A 26,258-nucleotide genomic window follows, 5' to 3' on the forward strand; every position below is an offset into this window, starting at 1 on the left:
AGGGCTCTGTTAGCAGGAATTTGAATTTTTATGAAGACTTCAAGGGCATACCAAGCTTGGCCTGTTGCAGAGCCTAATCCAGATTCAGTTTGTTCTAGTTCTATATTGTAATCTTGGGATTCTGCTCCACCCCCACCTTCACTTGTGCAAACCCTCTAGACCCACCTGTCCCAAAGGCCACAGAGGAAAGTTAGCTGGCAATGGTGAGTTCAAATGGATTTAGGTGAACAATGCCCATGAAGTCCATGGATGTGCACATAAGGGACAAGGGCTTCCCAAGGCTGGCTGACAGCAAATCTACAACTGATCAGCTAAAAAGATTCTTAAAGTAACAAACAATGTTAATTAAGGTCATGCTGTTTTTCAGTTGGCCAGAGCAATGGCTCTGTACTGCGTCTTCCAAAAGAAAAGCCCTCTCATGGACCCGTCTCCCCCTCCTGATGCCCTAGTACTCCGCTGCTTGGTTCTCAAAGGGTTTCAAGTTTATGACGTGCTGGAAGGAGCTCTACAGAATGCTGCTGGCCCAAAGCCCATAACCACTGAACTAAAGAAGACACAAGCCACCCTTCCCCTGATCCTGTCTCTCATGGAGGGTACCACGTAGAATATATTAAATCCTGTTAGGATTTTCTAGGATCACCATCAATCTGTCTTCGAAGAGCGTATGTTTATATATTAAGGGGAGAGGAAGACGGTTAACCCATTTCTGAACTGGATTGTGGATATTTCTAACCATGCCTTCCAAAGGCACAAGATTTTGACTTTCTGGAATTAATAGCAAAAGCCCAATCATCTACACCACAATTTTTAGTAAGTCAGAGGAACATTTTTATAACCTGAGCCCCCTAGCAATGCTGTAGCAGAGTTTGGGTTGCCTGTGTAGCTGGAACCAAAATGTGCTTTACCCATGTTGCAAAGTTATGATACAGCCTTGTGAAGATCACTAAAAACTGCTTTGTAAACAGGTCCTCAGAACTGATGCCACAGTCCTATTTCAGGTGAATTATTTATTTTCCTCAAATGAAGAAACAACTTCGTCCTTCTCACTGTATCACCCTGAAAATAGTCTTATGTGCAAGAGACTTACACGTAGATAAGATGGTTGGATAAATACAAAACCAAGAAGAAAAGCAGAGTCCAGTTAAGACACTGTCTTGGATATTGTGTATTCATCCTACATTAGTACAAGTTAGAATACGATGGAGGGCTAGCCTACTCCCTTCACTTCATTGGATCCATTGCTGCAGTAGCATAATGCCCAGGATTAGATGTAGCATCTAAAACATACCTCCATCAATTCACAATGAATTTGGGAAGACTAAAACCAAGACTTAAAGCCTGAAAGCGTGTTAACTAGAGCAGATACTGTAGAGACTAATCCTAATGATAAGAAATGCAAAGATTTGCTTCATAGCATTAACTTCTGCTGAATAACTGTGTCACTTATTACTAGAACAAAAGGAGGGAGAATAATTACAGCAAATTACATGTTGCACCTAGAGTGAAATGTCTGAATAATAGTGTACCACTTTGACATAAATACAGTATTTATGCCTTTAACCCTTTAGGACTAGGATTTAGAAGGTTCCCAGCATTTGTTATTGATTCAGCATTGGGAAGGCAGTAAGACATACAATCCAAATCTACCAGGAAAGTAAAATATTGTTTTGCTGTTTCTCAGCATAGGGGTTTAATATTGCTCACAAATTGATGTACTACTTACAAAAATAAAGCACAAATGTAAGGTGCAATTCAAGTACCACTTCTGGAAGGAATTTAGGAAGAGTTTTCCTTGTTACTTTATTCCTAGAACAGTTAGGATGGATCGATCAGTAGAGCCTGAAGATCACTGACCCCACCAAGCTGGAGTGACTGCCACTACGAAGAGCTGTCACATATGAAACTTGAGCTCATATCCAGTGGCTCAAATAAAAGCTTGATCTATTGAGGGACAAATGCATTAATATTTCACAACACAAGAAGCCATCAGTGGGACTGGGGAAATCAAATGCGGCCAGATCTCCAGGTGCCTCTGTTAGAAAGCCTTCCATTATTGCAGTCTGGTTTATAGCATTATCATCCCTAAACATTATTTTGCCACCCATTTTAGTTTTCATGGAACATGTAAAAGTTAGATCAACTGCTGCTATGGACTTTGATATCAGAGATTTAAAACTGCACTGAGCTGAGGTCTGGAACTTCCTTCATGGAGAGCTGGTACCTGAGGGGCGATGAATGACCTTTTCCTTTTCAGGTATCCTTAAGCAAGAGCACAGTCCACTTGATTTTCTTTAGTTTTCTACGAAGCTTGTCAGAAGCTTTTGTCTTGCTGACAGCCCTACGAAGTTACAGAAATTGGTCCAGTAAAAGTTATTACCTCACCCACCTGGGCAGCCTTACAAATTGTTAAACACGGGACATTAGTGCTAACCTTTCTCCTGTGACTGGATCAATCATCCGCTGAGCCAGACGTTCCATGACAGATTCAGATGGGAGATTCAGGAAAAATATCCTAATTGTAGACAAACAGTAAGGAACAACATTAACATCCTCAGAATAGTAACTGTGGCCTTCACAGTATGAATTAATATTTACACTACAGGAATGCACACATAATGAGAAAGGAAATAATTTTGAACAACCCCGAGGTCAATGTCAAAAAGCATAATGCATGTAAAGAAACTCTTTTCTTCAGCTTGGCCGTTGCATCTTGGTCTTTCTTATATTTTTTAGATTATAAACTCTTTGGGCTGGGGACTGTTTTATACGTGTCCTATACAGAACCAAGCATATTACCAGCGTATAACAAATAATACAGTGCAGACTCATACTTGATTTCCACAGGCTGAGCATACATCAGTCAGGGGGTTTCACATTTCCTTTGCCATCCAGTAGTCCGTGCTACCTCTGGACCTTCTCAGAATCCACTCTCTAAACCCAATTCACAGTTCAAGTCATATTAATATTCTGCAAGAGCCAGATGGAAGATCATTCCAATGGCTAGCCTTTCAGTGGACTCTCAAGGACAGAGAAATAGTTTGGCTTGTAACAGCATCTCCAATTGCAGGATGGAGATTGCTCCCTTATTCTACAATTTCTTCCGTAAAAAACCCCAGCAACACTGTATGACTGTTAGTGTTTGTGCCAGTGGACATCTTAAGTAGAGCCCAGTTTGTCTTTTTCTCCCTTTTCTATCTCTTTGTCTTTATTGCAGTATGGCTACTTCCAACCAGTGCCCCAGCATTCAAGTCCTCCTACATCCCACTCCTGCAACTCCATCCCCAGACATCCTTCTGTAGCAGTGTATGGAATCAGATTTGGAATCCATCACATACTAATTGTCACTGTTTGGTGCCAGCATAGAATTGTCCTTTCTCTCAAACCTGACCCAGAGGGACCACTGCTATGGGAGTTTGGTTGCCATGGTGCATTCAACACTTGGTTCCTCTGTTGAGACTGCCAATATGACAGACAATTAGGGCTTGATTTTCAGAGGGTGAACACCTGCAGCTCCCATTAACTATAACTGGAGATGTAGTTGCTCAGCACTTGTAAAAATCGGACCCTAGATCCAGATCCACACAGGTACTTAGGCACCTAAACCCCAGACTTTGGCACCTAAGTCCCGTTTTAGGCACCACTGTGATCCACAAAACCTCTCTTTGGCAGTCACCTAACTCTACAGGCACCTAAACTCACCTGACACCTACAATTTCTGTCAAAGTTTCTGTCGAAGTTCCCGAGGCACCTAAGTTTCTGTCTCTGGGCATGTGCAGTGCTGCTTCACTCTTGATACCCTGACATCCATCTTCTGCCTAAGCCCTGATATGATCCATGAACCAAGACAAAATAGGTGGAGGAGCAGCTCTCTCACCTCTGGGGTCCAATCTGGAAGGCGTGCTCCAAACACCAACCCCCTGAGCTACACTGTTGTATCAACTGAAAGAAACAAATAGAGTTGCCCCGGTCGTACAATTATCTTCCTAAGTCAGTTAACCTCACTGTAATGTTTTTATTAATTTTATATTCAAGTTCATAAACTCTTAAGCAGAAAATTCTCACAAATACATTTATGAAGAGTAGATATAAATCACTAGGCTGTGGGATATTCCACAGACTGTGCTGATGTCACATAAAGGGAAATTTTTCATATGGGAATTTTTAAAAGAACAAAAAAAAAATCCTTCCAAACTTATGGAACTAAACTTAAAAAAAAAAAAAAAAAGGATTGTGGGCTTTCAAATGTAGATTTATTTACAATACAACAATTTCTGCCTTCGAGGGCAGACTTCCTATTTTGATTTTTGTCTGCCTCACAAAAGATACTGTATGTTTTAGACATTCACCAAAGAAACATTTTACACTGACTGGCTGGAATCAGACCAGATGAAAGGCTGAGCTTTACCTTGGCATGCATATAACAGATCACTAGAATTCTTTGTAGGACTTAAAGTTATGAAAATCATTTCTCTCTTCAAATGTTTACAGATAATGATTTCTGTTCACGTTGTGGTAACAAAATAACAGGCTGGAATAAAACATTCAAGATCTCGGAGATTCTAAAGACAGGAAAAGAATCATAGTTCCAACATTCTTTTATCCCTTACACTCTAACATTTTGTTTTTCTTTGTTTCTCTTGCCCAACAATGGCACAAAAATGTGATTGTCAGAATAGGTAACATCTGATGATATATCTCGAGATGAATATTCTAGTAGAGTGGAACAATGTTTATACAGCCCTGATAATTGATACAGCTCCCTATTATATTCTGAAATAAACAGAACAGTTAAAGGATTATAACCTGGCATATCAAGAAAGCTTGTCGCAATTCATAGTTACTAACTCAAAAAATATTATAGTATTTGAAACAGAAGAGCCTAAAAACTGTACTTAAAAAGCTGCAAACAAAATGAACTCTGAAAGCCTTGTCTGAGACTCATCTTTTTTATACAAGATTCTTCTTATTATCCAGTCTGGTGTCACCATTAAAGAAAAGTGTAGGGGGAAGATGTAGGAGACTACAGACATCTTTTCTAAGATGTGTTTTTTTCCCCAAAACAACACATGACAGAATTTACCATACAACATCACAGAATCAAATCTGACAGCCTTTTCAGAACAGGGGTTAGGCCTACATGTGGTGTGAAGAAGCCTGCATTGCCCTGCCCAAACTGTACATACCGTACATGTTCTGTGGATAAGGATTATATCAATCTCTAGGGCTCATCACTCATAAGCAATATATTCAATGGAAAAATGTAAAAGAGAAAATATATATAGCTAGTGACTGCAGTTAAAATGCTTCTAACTAGAAAGATTATAACAGTTTGAGAGATATTTCCAATACACATAGGGTCTTCCTGTACAACCTAATGGGGCTTACTCATGTGATTAAGGGCTGTCCAACCTAGCCCATTAATGGGGAATACGGGAGAGACTTTTAAAATAAATCCACTGTATAATGCACATCTTGGGCACATAATCATTCTCTTTCTGTTCAGGAAAGTGTTTCTGGAAAACACCACCAACCTCCAGCCCTGCGTCAGTTTCTTCAAGAGGCTATGATTTTGGTTAGGTAATTTAACTCAGCCCACCAACTGTTTGAGTGATATTTTGGTAAGACTTCTGTCTAGAATACTTCACAGATACAACATTATGTCCTCCTTAGATTTTAAAAAGCACAGAGTTTGATCCAGCATTCATTAAAGTCAATGGAAAGACTCCCAAAGGACACTGGATTGGGCCCATTGCTTGGCCCCTTACCCTTGAAGAATGTAATATCTTTTATATATGCACACTCCATAAAGCTCTCCTTAGGAATCATCATGTCTTTGTGTGTTGCCATGTGTTGTATCTTCTATCCATAGGAAATTTGCACTGTGGTTGATAGGCAGGAAGGCAAGGAAAAGTAGTGTAATATCAAAGAATAATAATACATTATAGTGATGGATTAGCATCTGGTACTGCTTCTATTTCAGAGCTGGCAAGCTGCTATTTTAACTATGCAACCATACGTCATTGAAAAACATCCAACAGTGATGGCATAAGATGTCTAATAGAAGATTGGATGGCTTGGGGGGAGCAGCACATAGAATCTTTCCCCTCTACATCATTGATTCAAATCTCATCTAGCTCAGTAGTGACCAAAAGTTATTAGCATCGATTGCTGTTTGGTGTCCTACATGACGTAACTTTGTAGGGTCTCAGTTCAGTTCCCAGTGGAAACATATCCCCATCACAAAAATCACCACCACAGGCTGGCAGTCTTGTTGGCAGTCTCAGTGTACAGGCCAAGGATCGACTGGGTCATGGGTACTACACTATGCTCTCTCCTCGAGTGGTGGTCCCTTATGTCAGAGTTCAGGCATGTTGGCAGGCAATATTAGGGAAGTACATATACCACTGATGGTAGGAAGACTTAAGGATCCAGTGCTGTCAATCTAGTAGTTTTCCTAAGTAATGAAATAATAAATAAAGCAGTTAAAAGGAACAAGGTGAGAGAGATATCAGAACGCTGTCTCTTCCTCACTGTATCTGAAATTACCAATCTAATCTCTTAGAGCGTTAGGGCACAGCAGTAAGGTTAAGTCCCACAGACTGATAAGATTGATGGTAACCGTCATTGCCTGTCAAGGCAAAGGACTTTTTTGTTGCTCCATTCTGGGACTTTGAGGGAACCTATTGGTTTTGCAGAGGCTCTGGGGAAGAATGCTGCTTTGGTGACAGAGTACTATTGATTGTCTAATAGGACTCTTACAGTCATCTTTTGCTCTTGCTATTGATACAGCCTCTTTGCTGTCTGAAGCCTTATAAGTCACCATGGTATTTTGATGGCTTCACGGTGACTCATGGAGTAAGAAGGATCCTGCCAAGAGCATTGGTGGTAGAATTTTCATTCCAAACTGGATCAACTGTGACAAAGCATTTCAGGAAACATGTGCCATAGTCATGCAGTAGGCAAAGGAAGGTTTCTTTACATCCACCTTGCTGTGATCACCACACCTGTTTTGGCTGGTGAACAACCTGGTTAATTCAAGTTATTTTCATCTAGTGATGGTGTTAAGTTTTTCTCATCCCGAGGAATTTTTATGCTGTTTTGTGGATAAAACTGCACTGTGCCAAAGCAATCTGTTTCTACAGTGGTAGAGTCATGACTGGTGGCACAACAAACAAAACGTTCTATACTTGAATTGTGACTGGAGTCACTCACTGATCTGCTGTGGGCGCTCTATGCTGTGACTTGTGAGTTAGATCTATGTTCCTCTTGGCTAGCGAAGGCAAATGGAGAAGCAGTGGGACCATTGTTGGTATAGACCGTGAATATCTCCTCTTCAGGAGGCAAGATGCCAGCTTCTTTTAAATAAGTGATCAGTTGCTTGCTCAAGGAAATATCTCTTGACATGGAAGTTCTCTCCAATTATTGTTCTGTCTGAAATCTTCCCTTTTTGGGAAGATTATTGAGAAGATTGTTCCAGAACATCTCCAGCAGCCTCTAGAGTCCTCAGATCTTCTTGCCCTCAGTCACTTTGGTTTTAGGCTAGCCATTTGTTAGAGGCTCCCTGGTTGTGCTGGTGGATCTTCTCTTGGTGACTAACAAAAATGAGGTCACCATGTCAAATTTGTCTTAACTGCCAACTACTGTAGGCCTTGCTGGAGCCCTAGGCATAGCTGGCAGGGTGAACCAAAGTAGTCCTGGCCTTAGCAGAATAGTAACACACCAGGTATTAGCTAACCAAGTAAACACATTCGTGACTTGAGAGGCTGGAACAAGAACACCCAGAGTTCTCAAATAACTACGTATACAAATTCCCAAAAAAGGGTACAGGAACACACTGACCCCTCGTAAGATAAGGATGGAATGACAGATTAATGGTTGAGGACTTTTTTTCAAATTAGCAGGTACAAGGTACAGGATAATAATGAAAAACATAAGGAAGGTAATGCGTAACTTGTTTGTATCACTGTATAAAAGGAGAGTCGAAGGAGGGGCATCTTTGTATTGGCCCACAGAACAGCATTAGGTTATGCTGACTGAGCCGCTACCTTGTCACAGGCATACATGTGTTTCGTGTACCGATAGCCATTGAGCCAGGGCACTAGTACCGTGCTTTGTCGACAATAAACCTGGCCGAGTGCCTTCTCCACCAAACTGAGCCTGTGTTTTTTCTTTATGAGCAACGCTGAGGGATGACGAATCTACATGCTGCGCTCTCTGCTGGTGCAGCTGACATCAGAGCCACAACAGCAGCAGCTCTAGGAGCACTACCGACGCTCCACAGAGCTCCCATCAATACCACTGAGCACGAAGTGCCACTGACTTGTCTTGACTTGACTTCGTGAACCCTCGCGAAGGAAGATATGAAGGAGCGGAGCGACTCAAACAGAGGTTTGTATTGTGTAGTTGTTCATCTGCCCTGAGGATGCCCCCAAGTTGAGTTTTGCAGGTTTCTATGCGGTTGGCCTGTCTGCACCATATGCTGCATATGGAATCAGTAAGAGGGTTAGTGAACCACCACAGCATACATTGTCTTCAGGATGATGACGACACTCAGCTTTATATCACCATCTCTTCCAGTTTGGCGGGTGTGATTGAAGAACTTGTCCCATGTCTAGAAGAAAGTGAGGCACAGATGAGGGTTAACTGTCTGAGGCTCAAGTCAGATATGTCCTAGTGAAATTTAAGTAAACTAGGTATAGCCAGTTGCTTGGCTATGCTCAGGATTCAAAATTAAAAATATTCAAGAGACCAAATAGCCAAGCTTAAACTGTTTATTAGTCAAAGACAAAGCAGGAGAACATGAAAAGGAGTGATACGTACAAGCCCTCTTGGGAAGCAGCCTCGCAGCATTCACCTTAGATGATAGTTCTGCTTCAAAAATATGCATTCAAGACTACATGTATTTATACGATAGTTTATATGCTAAAAGCACTCTATACATCACCCAGCCTCAACCCACCAGTTTCTAATCTTGTTTTTCTATACGGTCCTGCACTTTCATAGAATATCAGGGTTGGAAGGGACCTCAGGAGGTCATCTAGTCCAACCCCCTGCTCAAAGCAGGACCAATCCCCAATTTTTGCCCCAGATCCCTAAATGGCCCCCACAAGGATTGAACTCTCAACCCTGGGTTTAGCAGGCCAATGCTCAAACCACTGAGCTATCGCTCCCCCCTTATCTTTGTTTTGAATATCAAATTCCAGGTGTCATTGGGCCATGGAGATACCTCCGAAATGTACAAGGACATACTATTCATATATTTGGTTTCTGATGGGTTTTGTGTTTGTCTATGCCAACGAAAGAGTTCAACCGTACAAAGTGTTATAGGATACACGATATAGGATACATGCGTGAACAGCATAATATGGGGAAAGCATAATAAAATTCATAGTTATATGATTTAACATAACTACCCAACAGTCAGATAGAATAGAGTATGTACAATATTCATGTTGTGCATGTAATACATATTAATGTGGCGTGCCATATGCAGCATACCACATAGATATTGGCTAACTCTTACAGGCAACCATAAGTACTGACAGGGTTGTTACTAGCACCCCCAATAGGAGATTTTCCCACAATTTGCTATGAAGCTTTGCAACCTGATGATCTTGTTGGCTCTCCAACTGCTGATGGATCCCTTTCTGGGGATGGATGATCAGGCAGTAGCAGCTACCAAGAACGTTTTTTTCACTTGGACTTGAAAAGAAAGTGTCAACCTTTCCCTCTTCATGGATATAGTCAGGACTGAATTATTGTGATGCGTTTACACGAAGCTACCTCGTAAGGCTACTTGGAAAGGGCAACAAGCTGCCTGCTTGCTAAGCGGTGTTTCCCACAGAGAACACATTGCACCTGTCTTCCTAACCAACCATTAATGGTTGGGGGAAGTTTAAAGTGCTGGTTTCAACCTACAGAACACTAAATAGCTTGGGCCTGCCTATCTAGAGACCATCTCTCTTCTTGAGTGATACCATGGTGCATTGCAGTCAGCTGAGGCACTGAGACTAATAGTTCCCTACTTTAAAATAAGAGGGAGCTGCTGGCAATGTGTTCTCAGTCAACAGTCTTTGGCTCTGGGATTTAAGTCTAGTTGTTCTACCAGGCTTTCCTGGGACAAAGCAGTTGAGTGGGGTTCTGGGGCTGATGGCTGGGAAAATCCACTATTGGTATTGTGCCATTTTATATATACCATGGGTCTGATTCTGATCTCTGTTACAGTGATGTAAATGCAGAGTATTTACACTGACTTTACTTCAGATTTACCCCAGTGTAATTGAGACCAAATCTGTCCCATTTTGTTTAATTACTGTCTGGGAGTGTGTTGATCAGCACATTAAAAACAGATCTAAATAAATAAATAACTTTTCATTATTAAGAAATAAAAAGAAAGATCTCAGATAGAAAGATCCATGCAGAATGCTACCTTTCTGGGTACCATTTACAGACAGACTAGGACCAATGACACAAGACCATTGGTGTTCTTGTGACAGCCTTGGTGATGGACCAAGTTCTCCTGCAATGAAGTTGGAAAGCCTAGATTTAAAAAAATTCTTTGCCACTTTTAATGCAGCATTTTAACTTTTAAGTTGAAACAGCAACTTTAAAAATAGCGGGCTATTCATCTTGTTCTTGTTTTTTAAAAAATCCTATACATCTTCCCTCTTGCACACAGGTAGCAGCTGCAATATTCCCATTCTGCACGCTCTGCACACCACACAAAAAAGAGGCCCCTGCCGGCCATTTCTTGTTTAAAACTGTGCATAATTGATAGTGGCAAATCTACCCCAGCTGTGTCTAAAACCTCTCCAGGGGCAAGAAAAACACTGTCTATGACTGTCATTAACTACTAAATTAGCAAGCGCTCCTTGCAATTTACAATGCACCACATCAGTCTGTTTTAAGGAGGAGGATGCAAGGATCAGATTCCTGTGTGATCTTAAAGTTATAGCAAACTTTACTATCAGATATTTAAACACCCCGAGTTGAGTCTGAAATGCGCTTTCAGGACAGAGAAAAACAAACAAACAAAAAACTAACCAACTTTTCCAAGGCAGACAGACAAATAGAGCTTGTCAAAATCAGTGTTGGGAAGTTAGAAAACGAAGACATTAGCAAAGTACCATACATCTGATGGGACATACAAAGAACTAAATTCACTAGCAGCTTACACTGGCTTTACCTGTGGCACAATTCGCTGGGGATAGGAACTCTGCTGCAGGACTTGGCTCCAGAAATGTAATAGCCACAGTTCCATTAACTGAGATAAAAGGCAGTGCTGGCTAAGAAGCAGGTGAGGCTGGGCTCTTGGAGAGAGTGCTGATTCAGCAGTCCCCACCAGCAGAACTCAGAGATGGTGCTCACACACATTTCTGAAAGGCAGGCATGGAAACACCATAGGCCAGCCAAAGTGGTGAGAAAGCCCTGGTGCAATATAGGCTCAGTTGACACTGGTTGATGTACTTTCTATCTCCCTGTGCTATTTCTGCTGGGTTTGGCTAAATTGAATGCCCCATGCCTTAATTTTCTAGCTGAAGAAAGTTTCAAAGGAGATCTTTGAAATATATACTGTCAAATAACTGTGGGAAGTGCCTACAGCCATACCACCCCATGTTGGGTCACGTCAGGCCTAAGTAGCTTAATAGGGTCTGGCTAAGTAAGTAGTCTGGGATGAGAAAAGGAATACTTGTGGCACCTTAGAGACTAACAAATTTACTTAATCATAAGCTTTCGTGAGCTACAGCTCACTTCATCGGAGGCATTCAGTGGAAAATACAGTGGGGAGATTTATATACATAGAGAACATGAAACAATGGGTGTTACCATACACACTGTGAGGAGAGTGATCACTTAAGGTGAGCTATTACCAGCAGGAGAGCGGGGGTGGGAGAGGGGGGAACCGTTTGTAGTGATAATCAAGGTGGGCCATTTCCAGCAGTTGACAAGAACGGCTGAGGAACAGTGGGGGGTGGGGGCGGGGGAATAAACAAGGGGAAATAGTTTTACTTTGTGTAATGATCCATCCATTCCCAGTCTCTATTCAAGCCTAAGTTAATTGTATCCAGTTTGCAAATTAATTCCAATTCAGCAGTCTCTCGTTGGAGTCTGTTTTTGAAGGTTTTTTTGTTGAAGAATTGCAACTTTTAGGTCTGTAATTGAGTGACCAAAGAGACTGAAGTGTACTCCAACTGGTTTTCTCTTCCCCCCCCCCCCCGCGCTCTCCTGCTGGTAATAGCTCACCTTAAGTGATCACTCTGGTTACAGTGTGTATGGTAACACCCATTGTTTCATGTTCTCTATGTATATAAATCTCCCCACTGTATTTTCCACTGAATGCATCCGATGAAGTGAGCTGTAGCTCACGAAAGCTTATGCTCAAATAAATTTGTTCGTCTCTAAGGTGCCACAAGTACTCCTTTTCTTTTTGCGAATACAGACTAACACGGCTGCTACTCTGAAACTAGTCTGGGATGAGATGCCATCTTCTGGTTGAGATATAAAAATGAGGTCCTGACCACTTGTGGTCACTAAAGGTCAGATGATGCTTTTTCCCCCCAAGAATCAGGGTGCTAGCTCAAATAGGCGGGCCATATTTCAGTTTTTGTACATTCTGCATCCCTAAATTTCCTCTGAAAGTTCAATTGGATACTTAGGTGCACCCACTAGGAGGAACAAGAGGGATATGTTCCCCTCCCCCCATTTTGTCTGTCTTGCTTATGTCCCCCTTAGTTGAGCTGTACATATTTCCACTACTGGTACACATCCCACCAATCTTTTAATGTGCTTGAACCACTGACCGGACACTGTATTTTTTATTTCCTGTCCTAAGTGTCGCTGCTGCATCCTGCTCAGTGATGGGTGAAGTATTTATCCCTTACTTATGTAAGAGGGCTGCTGGGAGGTTTAATTAATTAATGCCTTCAAGATCCTTCGATGAAAGATGTGGGGTATTATTATGGGAAGCAATCTTAGCCTCTAGGCTTTAACCATAAGGGAAGAATACATTGTATAACATCTAAGACACAGGTTAATCAACGAAAGTGAAGCTATCATCGAGATCCTATAATAATTCATTTGATATCAAGCTATTTCCAGACACTAGATTCTTCTTTTTCAACAGCTATGTTTCTGTCAAATATCTACAAAAGGAAGCTAAGTGGGTCACTATTCCCAGTACCTGGCCTCTGGCCAGGAGAACAAGATGAACAACTTCCTCTGTGGCTGCAGTCATGCTGCTCTATATATGAATCAGTAGGGCAGAGCCATGACGGAGTCAGATGGCTCTCCCTCCCCTAGATCAAGAGCATCACTTCCGAGCTGTGCTCAATCTCCAGCAGCCCAAGGAGTCAAAATGTCATGGGCCCACCCACATCACAGCACACCACTCTGTTATCTCAGCATCACTGATAGTGGGTACCAAGACCATCTTTTCATAGAGAACAAATATAACTTTCCTATGTAATTACCATCAGTGCTGATTTATATTACAAAACCAGTGAGTTGGATCTTCAGCTAGTATAAATTGGTGTATCAGTTTACACCAGCTGAGGTTTTGGTCCCATTTATTGTGTCAGGGAAAGCTACTCAATTCAAAAGTGGTCTGAAGAATTATCTGTTGTGTAAATGTTCCATAGGCACATTGAAAAGCACTCACAAATACAGAGCAAATGTTTCCATTCTGGGGTCTTCAATACATTTTTAAAGCTTCTTTTGAGAAGTCAGTTTTAACCCTTTCTACCCTTAATAGGCAGGGGGTTTGGATGCATTAGTATCTCCATCCAAAACTGCTTTACATTTTCCCCTCATTTTTATTCTTTCCCTTCTTCTTACTCTCAGCTATTATTCTAGCATCTTTGCATTCCCTCTGGAGCTCATTCCCGTGGTGCTTTATGAATCACAGAGTAAGATGGCAGCAGGGCTGCTTCAGAGTAATGTGTAGCTGGCACAGTTTCCCCTACCTGTAAGGTTAATCGAATTCCCTCTCAGATATTCTAAAGCCTCTGCTTCCTCAAGGCCTGAGGTCAGGAATCTGAATCCATTCCCAAAAATGCAATTTTAATGTTTCCTTAGAAGCTGACCGTGCTCCCCTCCAATAATTAGATTCTCCAGAGCAAATTTTGAGCAGTGCAAGAATTCCAGGGTTAAGGACCAACAAACTCATATTACAGTTGATGTCCTGGTTACTTGTCTGCACCTTTTTCACTGGCACAACCTGTGCTTAACAAAGAAAAGCTATATTCCCCTCCCCCTTTTAAACAATCAAATTTACCAAAAATAATGTTTTATCCTTGTTGCTGCTATGTAATATTGCATTGAATGATTTTTTTTGGGGGGGAGGGGAGAACGCATTAAACATTAGCTTTTGTTATTGGTAGGGTATTTGGTTATTAAATAAATAAATACAAAAGAATTGACACCAAAAAGTGTACTGGGAAAAATAAAAGAGTGGATTATAATGTGTCATTTTATATATGTGTGTCAAAGGAAACTAATTTCATCGTAGGGAATAAAAATTATCTGTTTAAATACTGTCAGATAAACCCTCAAATCTAATAGGGTTCACTTCTGGGGAAAAGAAAAACTAAATCTGATTAAATATTAATATCAAGTAGTATTAATTAAGAGGGAAAAAGGTCCATCAAGAGAACCCCAATATGTTTACTGTGTCCCCAGGAAGCTGGAAAATTTCACAACCAAGTGTGTAAATGTTCTAAAAAAGGGTCCTGAATATTTTATGAATATTTGTCATAAAACAGAAATAATAACCACTGTGCAGAGCTATTAGAATTAATATTTATGCTTCCTGCCATGAAATATTCATGGGGACAGAGAAAGGGGGGCCCGTAAGACAAGAATTAATTTACATTGGGCTCGGTTTACCCACTGGCTTGATGTTTAAAGACGGGTTGACAAGCCTCCATATGAATCCGTCAGTCACTTTCAGCTGTAGGTGGGGTGAAGGGATGGGAAGGAGGGGGAAGAAATGGGTCCAAGCTGCTGACAGCTCACAGATTGAGTTTCTGACAGCCCTTAAAAAACATAAACGGCCCCCCACCTTTTTTTCCTTCTTCCATTGCCCAAGGCGCTCTGTACTGCCACCGTTCATCCAATCTCCTCTTCCATCTGCTGAAATTAACGAATTAATGAGCGCTATACACTTTACAGTGGGCCCCAGGAATGTTTACTGGTGATTAAATTATAATGCAGCAGAGCTGTATAATTCATGAACCAATTAAAGGAAGTGTTAGTTGATTTGATGGGATGAGGACGTACAAAAAGCATTTAACTAATAGGGAACCATGGGCTGCCGGTCGCCTTGGCTTTCTGGGATTACGCGGCTAATTGCCCTGCTTTATAGGGCTGTCACAGATAGCCATGCATATTTCATTGTTCTCAAATACTTGAATTGTTTGCTTTCGTGTCGCTGCTGTAATATGTAGAAGCCCAGCCAAACTTCAGTGTAGTTAAAGCACTACTCCGCAAAAGCAGGCTGATTGGGGATGGGAGGGATGAGAAGGGGCAGAAGGAGAAGGCTGGCTGACAGAGGAGTAATTTAAAGCCTTAGAGTTAAATGTCACTCAGCAATTACATGATTAAAAGGCGAAACATAGGATAGTCTTTTGTTTTACAACTTTTTGGACACTAATTTTCTATGCTGACTTCACTGCAGACAAAATATTAGGAAACTAAACACTTGAGTCTTTTTTATTTATTGGGGGTTGAGGGAGGGTTTGATTAAAAAATAAATAAATAAAAAGGTCCAGAAGGAAAGAGTTGAATTGCTATGATTATCACAGATAATATACATCATGTTTTAACTTACATGGTTCTGTATTCTGAAATACATGGGAGATGAAGGAGGCTGATTTCCCTTCTGGGAGAATGTTCTATGTCTAATTTAGAGAGCTGCTGAGTCGTGCTAGCTATTCATACCAACAACTTCAGTTTACTACTCTGCAAGGAGGGGGAATTTACCAATTCTGCTTTTACAAAGTACACACCCCTAGCTGACAGGCCACTGGATTTGATTAAACAGATCCACTAAAACACTTACTGCCTATCAGTCAGGCTACTGCAGCCCTCTCTCAAAACCAGGCACATTTCTCTGATAAAATGAAAAGTACATAACCAAAACAACAAACACACATACACCCTATATTCCTGAAGATATTAGCGGTTACCACCTTAAATCCTTCTGGTGAATGGACATAAAATCACAGACAAGAAAGTGGCAAGTCAAGGAACTCTCTCACACAAATGAACACACCAGACTCAAAACCATGAGCCCAATGTCACCCTTGTCACCCTTTGCCCATTCAGCCTGGGATCTCACATACTTTATATTGATGTCTAGGCCTGGAAATCATTGGTACTAACTGATGCCACTAAATAAAAAGCCAGGTAAATACATAAGCAAAATTTTAAGTGGATAACAAGGATTGCTATCGTGAACTGTTCCCTAATCAGGAAGATTGTCATAAGGTAGTTTATGTTGACCTAATTATGTCAGTGTCTACACCACAGCCTTCCTCCCACTAATGTAAGTACCCTACTACACCAGCATAATAACTCCACCTCCACAAGAGGCATAAGGCTTATGTTGGTGTAGTTTGGACAAGGTAGTCTCTATGCAGACACTGTATCCCTTACATCAGCTGTCTTGTCAATTTCATGGCGGGAGTGGGAGCTGGGAGGAAGAAGCTGGGACAGCTGGACCCTGCTCCCCGGGGGCGAGAAGCCCCTGACAGGGAACAGGTAGGGGAGAAGCCCCAGGCGGCTTCCTCCACTCCCTGTGAGGAACTGGGAGTTTGTGGGGGCAGGAACCTGCCAGGAGCCTGTCAGGTCCACACACTGCCCCTCTTAGGTCGGTGGAAGTGCTCCTGGTGAGGATGTGCACCACTGACCCAAGGAGGGTAGTGTGGACATGCACCACCGCATTAATTACTGCAGTGGCTATAAGTCGACCTAATATAGGTTGACTTAGGTTTGTAGCATAGACATACTCTCAATGCCTTATATTTTCAAAGTGCTGTACAAACATTAACTACATGATTTTTACAACCCCGCTTTGAGCTACTATGGTCTGGATCATCTCCTCCCACAAACCCACTAGAGAGAGCCCTTACTGACTCCTCCTCTAACATTCTGCTATGTCCAGATGAGTGTGGGTCTCTCTCAACCCCCACCCCAACCCATGACACAGATCCCCATTGTTGGTAAAGAAGTCGATGTTCTCTACAAGCAACTCTTGTCTCAGACCTGACAAACTCACTACACCGAATACAGCATTTTCATGCTATTATCCATGAAGGGTAACTTGTGAGGTCTCTACTGAAAGCTTGTAACTTATTAATACCTATAATCATTGTGAGATACGTTTACGGGTAATATTTAAGGAATAATGTACCTATATTGAAAATGATGCCCTCATGGTCTTGGAGTATAAGTTAGTTAGCAGGGAATCATATGTCTCAGTGAGACCTGTTGAAGTGTGAGGGTGTTGTCACCCCTCCCTAGCTATCTGATTATGTAATGTATTATTCAACTGCCTACCCTTGCCTCATCCCAGAATAGTCCATGGAAAACCATCAAAGCCAACTGCAAACAATTGACACCACGTGGAGGTAAAAAGGAACACTATAACAGATGGGATCGCCCTGTCTGTGAATAAATACAGAACAGAAGACTGATTCAGTATATGAGAGAGTGGAGAAAGACCTCTGCATTCATTCACTGAGGAAACATCTTATGGAGCGGGGGGAGTTTCTCATGAAAGATTGGATCCTGATTCCTGCAAGGCCAGCCAGCTCTGCAAGGGAATGTAAGGGAACATAAATTACACTGCCTTACACATCACCTCGGTATTAGATCTAGAACAGAGGTTCCCAAACTTTTTTTTTGCTGTGCCTCTCAACTCCCATCTGTCTGAGGCAGAAAGTGACTCATCAAAGGCACTGGGCAGCTCACACCCATGGTAGCAACGGAACCCAGCTGGAGCCCAAAGGCAGTGTGGCTCAGAGCAGACCAAGGATCCTCTCCCTCCTACACCTTGCCCAGAGCCTCTCGCTCCTGCAGGCTCCAGGGAGTTTAAAATACATGGGGCTGCAGCTGACCAGGCGCCCAGGGCAGGGCAGCAACAGGGAGAGCATGCAAGGAGTTCTCAGCAGTCTGTAAGAGGTAGAGCAGGAGGGGACCAGGCTGCTGCTGTGCTGGGACAGCGCTGAGTGGGGCTGTGTTCCCTGCCCACCCCAGGTACTCCCTGTGTGCTCTCCCCGCTTCTGCCCTGCCCTGGCCCACCGCAGCTCTGTGCCCTACTTTGCGGCCCTTCATAACTTTGTTGAGCTCCCTAGTTTGAAAACCAATGGTCAAGAGAGTTTAAGTGACTTTCTCATGTCTAGCCAGTGAGTCAGAGGCACAGCCTGATTAGAACACAGGAGTTCCTGGTTTCCTGACCAATGCTCGAAGCACCAGAATACGATGGTTCTTGCTGGGATTACAATCTGGTCACATCAATCTAGGACCCACAGTACGCAGTGTTCGATATAATGAACTCAGGCTTGCTTGGTGGTCTAACAGTTGTACAACGTAATACCATGTCTTGTGGAATTTGACTTTGACATTAATTTGATGCATCACTCCCCAAGCTGGCTGGAGATGGGAAATGCAATGCTGGGCAATTCCTCAGGAAAACTCCTCCAACTGTATGAGTTACCTTTACTGGCTACATAGGGATGGAGGTTCTACCTTATGCTCCATCTATATTACAAAAATACCCTCTAAACATGGTTTTGTCCAAGACATGCTATAATTTGCTTTTTCCTTGCTTGTGCAGACAGAAAAAGTTATATTATAACCCTGGTAGATATCTAGCCTAATTCTTAAAAGAAGTAAAATTTGTAACAATTTGGCCACAACCATGTTTAAACATGGTTATTTTGCAGTGTAAATGGGATTTAAGTCTTTGGCACAAGACATAGGCCACCCAGTGGAGTTTGGTAGAGGGATCTAAACATGTTCCTCTGGAAAGCCAAAATATTGGCCAAAATATGCCAATGCAAGAGTAAAGGTGGGGTGATAGAAGACTCCTGGGTTAATGTGTCATTCCCCTTGCCCATGAAACTACAAAGAATTTTCACTAATGATTACCCAGCCTCAGGGAGATACTATTATGGAGAGACAAATGAAAGTGTCAAACAGCTGAGGGGCTAGAGCAATGGGGAGCAGCCAAAACCACTGAATTCTGGAATTTACATTTGCAATTGAAAATGCAAGATCTATATTTCAGGATGAATTATTTAATCAAAAGGACTCTATTCCAACACAGCAGGGCAAAGGAGAGCTCATGTACAGGGGCATTTCAAAAAAGGCCCTGCAAGAGTAAGAAAGGGTGGAACAAGATCCCGGCAGAAAAACAACTGGATAAATCATACTTTTTTAAAGCAACTCAGAAAAGCGGACTGGGGAGCCCTTCATGAATAAAGTGAACCAGATTCATGTTCTGATGTGTGCAGGCAGCACTCAGAATCAGTGTTTGGAGAGGTAGGGCTGCACACTCACTATTTAGTCAGATGGATTTGTGGGCAAACCTGCTATAGAATCTGGAGGTCTCAAATCAAACCCATTGACTAGACAAAGGAGAGAGCTCTCCTGTTTTGTAATAGGTATGTTTGGTGTCCCTTCTTGTGATTTCATTTGCTGCTTTGATTTAAATAACGGCGGGGCAGACTTTAATGTAACAGCTGACTTTTCTTTTAAGTATATAGGGCAAAATTCTGTCCTGGCTTGCACGCCACATAGCCTCATTGAAGTTAGCAAGGCTATATGTCAAAGAAAACTTTAGACCATTCATTTTAGTCAGAGCTATTTAAATACAGGCCAACTTCAAAGTGGTTACTTTATCCTCAATTTCTGGGTCAGTCAAGCGATGCAAATTTAGCCCTAGGTTTAAGTCATTAACTAAGCAGGTGGGCTCTGGAGTAGGGAATAATGACACCAGTTACACAACAGGAAAGTTTCCCATTAACCCCACTGCCTAGTTGAGTAGAATGGAAATTCAATCGCCTGTTTAGGAAAAAATGCATGGTTAAACTGTTTATTTGGGAGAATAAAGGTGGGGCTAAACTCCCTTAAGTGAGTAGTGCCTAAAATTTGAAATCTGAATTGCTAGGTGATCAGCTGGTTAGTTAAGTATACAATTTAAAGCCTAGGAGCTGTATGGGTAGGTTTAGAACTAAACCCATTTCTGGGGTAATCAGATCTGCAACTTGCCAAGATACGTTAAATACAAATTTTACTCTTTCAATGCCTTATGACATCCAAGGAAGGAAACTTCCAAGACCCTTTAGACATAAGCTAAATGACCTGACACACCATTCCCAGAAATGATAAACTGCATCAAGATGTAGCCCTGGAGATTCCAACATAAGCAGTGAAAGATGGAGATGGGACACGCACAGAAATTGCTCTCTACCAATGACTGCTGACAGGAGACATCAGAATATGACAGTGCCATGAAATCAGAAGCACTGCAGAAATTATTTTCTTTGTTGTTTTTGAAGTGCCCTCGATACAATCAATCATAAAAAAAATCCTATATTTTGGGTCAGTATGGAAAAGACTATTTGCATTTCAATATATTCGACTCATCCTGCCAATAAAAACATGGAACCAAGAAGAAGAGATCAGCCCGCTGGAGTGAAAAACAGAAGATGACATCCTGCAGACCTTTTAGATAAAACAGCTCCTTACTTGTAACACTTCTGTTGACTTCTTTATATTTCTGAATGATTGGGTTTTCAAATGAGATCAGTCAGCATGCAAATAAGGAAACAGGATCAAGATCTCTCCCTTATCTGATTGGATGGGGAAATTATCAAAAGCCCTTTTTTCATATCAAATTTCCATCACCAAAGGTCAAACTTTCAACTCCGATTACTCTTGCTAACTGCATTTCTCTGTGCCTGCCAGCTCATTCCTGCTGCTGTTTTAGGAGAAAAAAAGAAATGTAAAGAGCGACAGCATTTTCCCCCACATCTGTCATACAAGATGGACAAATATTTTCTAATCTTATTCTATTTTTCTCTACAGCCCTGAAAAATCCTTGAAGCCAAAACATTACTTCTATCCCAATTAGCTATTCCCAACTTGAGGGTTTTTTATTGGCTCTTTTCTTATTTTTCAGCCTACATACTGACAGGACTGCTAGCTGTGTCGCCAGAACGTTTTGTTCTACGATTTGGTCATTTAAAATATTTAAGAGTGATTCTTTAAAAATATCTTTCCCCGTGTTGCCTAGCTGGATCGGCACCTATACACAAGCATAATGGACATTATAGAAAAGCTGAGAGAAAGGGGAACGAGAGAAAGACAAAACATCATTTCCCCTGAAATTCTCATGTGTTTATTATTTTACCCTTCAGACCTTCCCCTGTAACAAATACTGCCTGATGTTTGTAGACTGCCTTCCACAGTGTACTCAGAATCACTGTCTCCAGTCAGTACCCTTCTTTAACTGAAGCCCTGTAATGCCAGCTGGTCCCCTGGCAGACTAGTTCAAATGCCTGACATCGGTCAGAGTTTGCCTCACCAAGTCCACATATTTATTGAAGTGACACCATCATAGGACCTAATCACATTAGCCACGCCATCAGGGGCTCGTTCACCTGCACATCTACCAATGTGATATATGCCATCATGTGCCAGCAATGCCCCTCTGCCATGTACATTGGCCAAACCGGACAGTCTCTATGCAAAAGAATAAATGGACACAAATCTGACATCAGGAATCATAACATTAAAAACCGGTAGGAGAACACTTCAGCCTCTCTGGCCACTCAGTAAAAGATTTAAGGGTGGCAATTTTGCAACAGAAAAGCTTCAGAAACAGACTCCAACGAGAAACTGCTGAGCTTGATTTAATATGCAAACTAGATACCATTACTGGGTTTGAATAGAGACTGGGAGTGGCTGGGTCATTACACATATTGAATCTATTTCCTTAAGAATCCTCACACCTTCTTGTCAACTGCCTAAATGGGCCATCTTGATGATCACTACAAAAGTTTTTTTCTCCTGCTGATAATAGCTCATCTTAACTAATTAGCCTCTCACAGTTTGTATGGTAACTTCCAACTTATCTGTATATATATATATATATCTTACTATATGTTCTATTCTATGCATCCGATGAAGTGGGTTGTAGCCCACGAAAGCTTATGCTCTAATAAATTTGTTAGTCTCTAAGGTGCCACAAGTATTCCTGTTCTTCTTTTAAGTTCACATTATTTCCCCCCACATGCATTAACTTGTATTTTGCCAAGTGTAGTCTCATTCATTATTTTCTTTAGGTCCCTTTCTTAGGGAAGTGTTACTGCTGTGTGTAACACCTCGCAATCCGTGGCGGGATTGGTCCCTCTTTCCACATAGTACTCCTTTTTGGAGACTTTCACTGCACTGATGTGTGCCGCCTTTGTTGTCCTTTATGTAACTGGAGATGAAATTCAAAGGCATATCCAGCCCTTGAGGGAGCCTAGATCCTCCTCTTGGGAGCAATGAAAGTCAGAAAGAATGACAGACTCCTTGCTAAAGGGACTGTTACCCATGAACATGTGTTGGGGCCCCAGGCCTTTTCCAGTTTGAGGTGGATGGCGTTGAGGGAGTTGCATTCTTGGAAGCATTGCTTGGCCCAACCTGGAGAGATCAAAATCACCTTAGTCTAGGCTTATCTGTTCTTTCTGATCACCAATGGAAGTCACGGAACAGTACGAAATTATAGAGGAGATCTCTACCCTCGTGTGACAAGATCATGTCTGCTTCCCCTTTTATTCTTTCTCTTCCATTAGAAATCAGAAAGATCAGGTTATACTGATACACAGCTCTCCTGTATCTATCATGGGAACCTTCATATCATCCACCAGTGTCACCGCACCACCTAATGGACGAAAGTCTCATTCCAAATCCTCATTCTTTCCCTTCACCTCATGGCCTGGATCATGGGGAATTTACAATTTCTGATCTAGTATATTCTGCTATCTGGCTGTATTCCAGGAAACCATACACACTGAAATGTTTCTCAAAGAAAAAGATTTCCTTATGAGCAGCAGATACAAATCTACATCCATATTTTGCCTCCATTGTTTCTATTTTGGATTATTTATTATACCTGAATGATACACAGTATTTGTACCAATATAACTATCTCAGTTAGGGGTGTGATTTGCTTACTTAAATAATTATACTGGTACAAGCCATTGTGTGGGTGCACTTATACCAACATAAAGAAGCCTTATACCAATGGAGCTTATTCCCCTTCCCTTATGGGAATAAGTCCTGGTCTACACTAGAAAATTAGGTCAGTTTAACTATGTCAGTCAGGAGGAGGAGAGGGTTCTTTAATTCACCAGTCACTGAGGACAGCATTTCTGGATCATGACTTCTTCCTTCCCCTGTATAAGATATCAGGGATGTGCCTGTCTTCATGCAAATACCAGAGGCAGCTCAGAGTTTTCATGGGGCTTTTGTCCTCACTCCAGATTTTTCTGCCCCAGGTCATGTAAACAGCAGTGATTAGTCAGCACTCCCACCTTATCCTTTACCATACTGCCTTTAAAGCCAAATTTTGGGGCAGCAATGAGTGCTATTCTTGTATGTGGGGTGAAGTACAGGGAGATGAAGACATTAATAAAAAGTGCAGGGCTCTATGTATTTGATGCCTCTAGTCCCATAATATTTCTCTCTCAATATTATTATCATTGCAACATATATAACCCATCAGATTAGTACCTAGAGATTTCTACTCATCTGATTTTCTCTGTTCTTCTTATTGCTCAACAACTAAATGTTTCACAAAGCCATTTCCTACAGAAATATTTATGTTCCCAAATGTTTATTGGCCCCTCTATCATGATCAAGATTTTATGAGCACTCTGTACACAACTCTGAATTAAATACATAATTCCTGATCTATCAAATCTTGGCTTGATGCTATGTTTGTCTACATTATACAGTAAGCCATTGTAGTGAGCTACAGAATGCCTTATAGGAAAACTAATTTATATAGTAAAGATATTTCTATCCAACACTGGCTGTGCAGGTTAGTGATTAAAGCAACATAATGAGAACTAGGGAGATTCTGGGCTAAGCTTTAAATTCGGGCTAAGCTACTACTCACTTGTTATATTGTGATCCTTGAACAACCATTTTATGTAATTTACACACAAATATGGACATTTGGATTTGTACCATCACATGCCAGCAAGAGGAGATGGAAAAAACACCTTGTAAATGTTACATATATACTTTTCTCACCACTTAATTCACATCTCCCACACATGTGCACAGCTACAGAAAGGGATTCTCTCCCAATGCATTTTAACAGTTGGATCTTTTATTCTGTGCTGCAGCTGCTAGTCATAAACACTGATAAAATGATCAGACTGTAAGCCATTTCTACGAGCTCTTTGCAAGCTCATTTGTTTCATCTTTAGTTATCCAGGCATTTTCCTTTCCTCCTTTTGATCATGAGCTCCTCTAATGATTTAGATCCATTAGAGAGGCATCTAGTGTACCAGTTAGTCAGCCTCAGTGGTCATTTATAATGTCAGAACCAGCCCTGATTAGTTTGAAAGTCCAGCGTTACCCCAAATTGGATTAATGTGGTTGGATATTTTTGTTTCCTTTTTACCAAACAAAAACAAATCTCATAACCAGAATCCAAGGAGAATTTCTGATTTAAGGATGTTCTGCAGTTGTAAAATAATGGAGAAGGTACTTTGTCAATACATCTCCTGCCCTTCCTAATCCTATTACTACTGAGACCCAAATCATCAGGCCTCATATAATTTCTTAGTTTACTGCCATCTTCACTGATAGGGCTTTTTGGAGCTTAAAGTTTAAAATCTTCAATCTTCTCTGAAACTTGTCCAGTCAGAGGCTGTTCAGGATGCACTGTGTAACTCGACCACTGGGGAAGGCCTGGAGATCACAAGGTTTAAAGACATCAGCTAGCCCAATGGAGACTGACAATATCCCATCATGAATTTTAAAGGCTAGCAGCAAAGATTGGGACTAGTTGGTTGCAGAACAGTTCTTGTTTTCAGATAGAGGAACACTTGGTATTTGAAGTTTGGAAAATATAAGAACCAGCCAAACCTTTCTGGAAGACGAAGAATTAGAAGACTTCCTCTGGAAGGGATCAATTGGTAAAAGTAGAAAATACAGTTGTAATAGGAGACAGAGATATAACAAAACTAACTTTAAATCTGGAGCAATGTTTGTGTTTAGAGAATACAGCTCCTTTAAAAAAAGTCTAAAATGGAAGCCCTCCAAGTTCCCATCTAATTTAGTGGTGGTCAATACTACTTCTTTGGTCTACCTCCAGTCCTTATTGCGAGTGACATTATGTTAGCTTAACAAAGAGAAGGTTAATGGGTGACTTGATTACAGCCTATAATATCTATATGGGGAACAAATATTTAATAATGGGCCCTTCAATCTAGCACAGAAAAATATAACACGATAATGGCTGGATGATCGAGCTAGAACAAATTCAGACTGGAAATTCAAGTTGTAAATTTTTAAAGTTGAGAATAATTAACCACTGGAACAATTTACCAAGGGTCATGGTGGATTCTCCATCACTGGGAATTTTAAAATCAAGATTGGATGTGTTTCTAAAAGATCTGCTCAAGGAATTATTTTGGGGAAGTTCAATGGCCCGTGTTATACAGCAGGTCAGGCTAGATGATAAAAATTATCCCTTTTGGCCTTCGAATCTATGAATCTATGTTTGGAGTATAACTGGATAGAATTTGAAAGCTACTGAAAAAAATAAAAAGGTGGAGTTTCACCCTGAAGAATGTTCTGAAGAAAGAAAAACCACATGCTTTAAAGGCTCAGCATCTTCGCAAAACCGTTTGTATCTATGGTTAAATGTAGGATAAGGTCATCTCTACTCCCAATTTATACAAAGCAGGATGATCCACAGAGCCTTAAGTTTACAATAATTAAATCACAAGAATTCTCTCTCTGAAACCAATAATCAAGGCAACACTTTTGCAGAGCCAATTCCTGCAGTCCTTACAAAAGTAAAACTCCCAGAAAACACTGAATTGTTCAATATTCTAAGGGCACTGTGTGCATAGCTTAAGCAACGTAACTGGCATTGTATTTGTTTGTGCAGAATAAAGTATGTTTAGAAGGACTGAAAAATCATAAGCCATTTTTGCTAGGGCTGGTTGGTCCCAGAATAGGTTTCT

General features: G+C 41.2%; 2 protein-coding genes across 10 annotated transcripts in view; one reads left to right on the forward strand and one right to left on the reverse strand.

The window, feature by feature from the left end:
- Positions 1 to 26,258, forward strand: part of GFI1B (growth factor independent 1B transcriptional repressor) — a 528,565-nt gene that overhangs the window by 325,494 nt on the left and 176,813 nt on the right. The window lies entirely within an intron of this gene.
- The window catches only part of AK8 (adenylate kinase 8), a 125,163-nt gene that overhangs the window by 1,014 nt on the left and 97,891 nt on the right, over positions 1 to 26,258 (reverse strand). For 4 of the 9 annotated variants that reach the window (XM_073313852.1, XM_073313856.1, XM_073313850.1 and 1 more), the window contains one exon: positions 2,432 to 2,512. In XM_073313852.1, the coding sequence (XP_073169953.1) occupies positions 2,432 to 2,512 (81 nt within the window). Of the gene's footprint in view, positions 1 to 1,723; positions 2,339 to 2,431; positions 2,513 to 7,677; positions 8,612 to 26,258 lie in introns of those variants that run through there. The other 5 variants (XR_012155214.1, XR_012155213.1, XM_073313857.1 and 2 more) reach the window with 5 other exon arrangements.

This window comes from Lepidochelys kempii, chromosome 16, assembly GCF_965140265.1.
Source record: "Lepidochelys kempii isolate rLepKem1 chromosome 16, rLepKem1.hap2, whole genome shotgun sequence".
NCBI classification, from domain to species: domain Eukaryota; kingdom Metazoa; phylum Chordata; order Testudines; family Cheloniidae; genus Lepidochelys; species Lepidochelys kempii.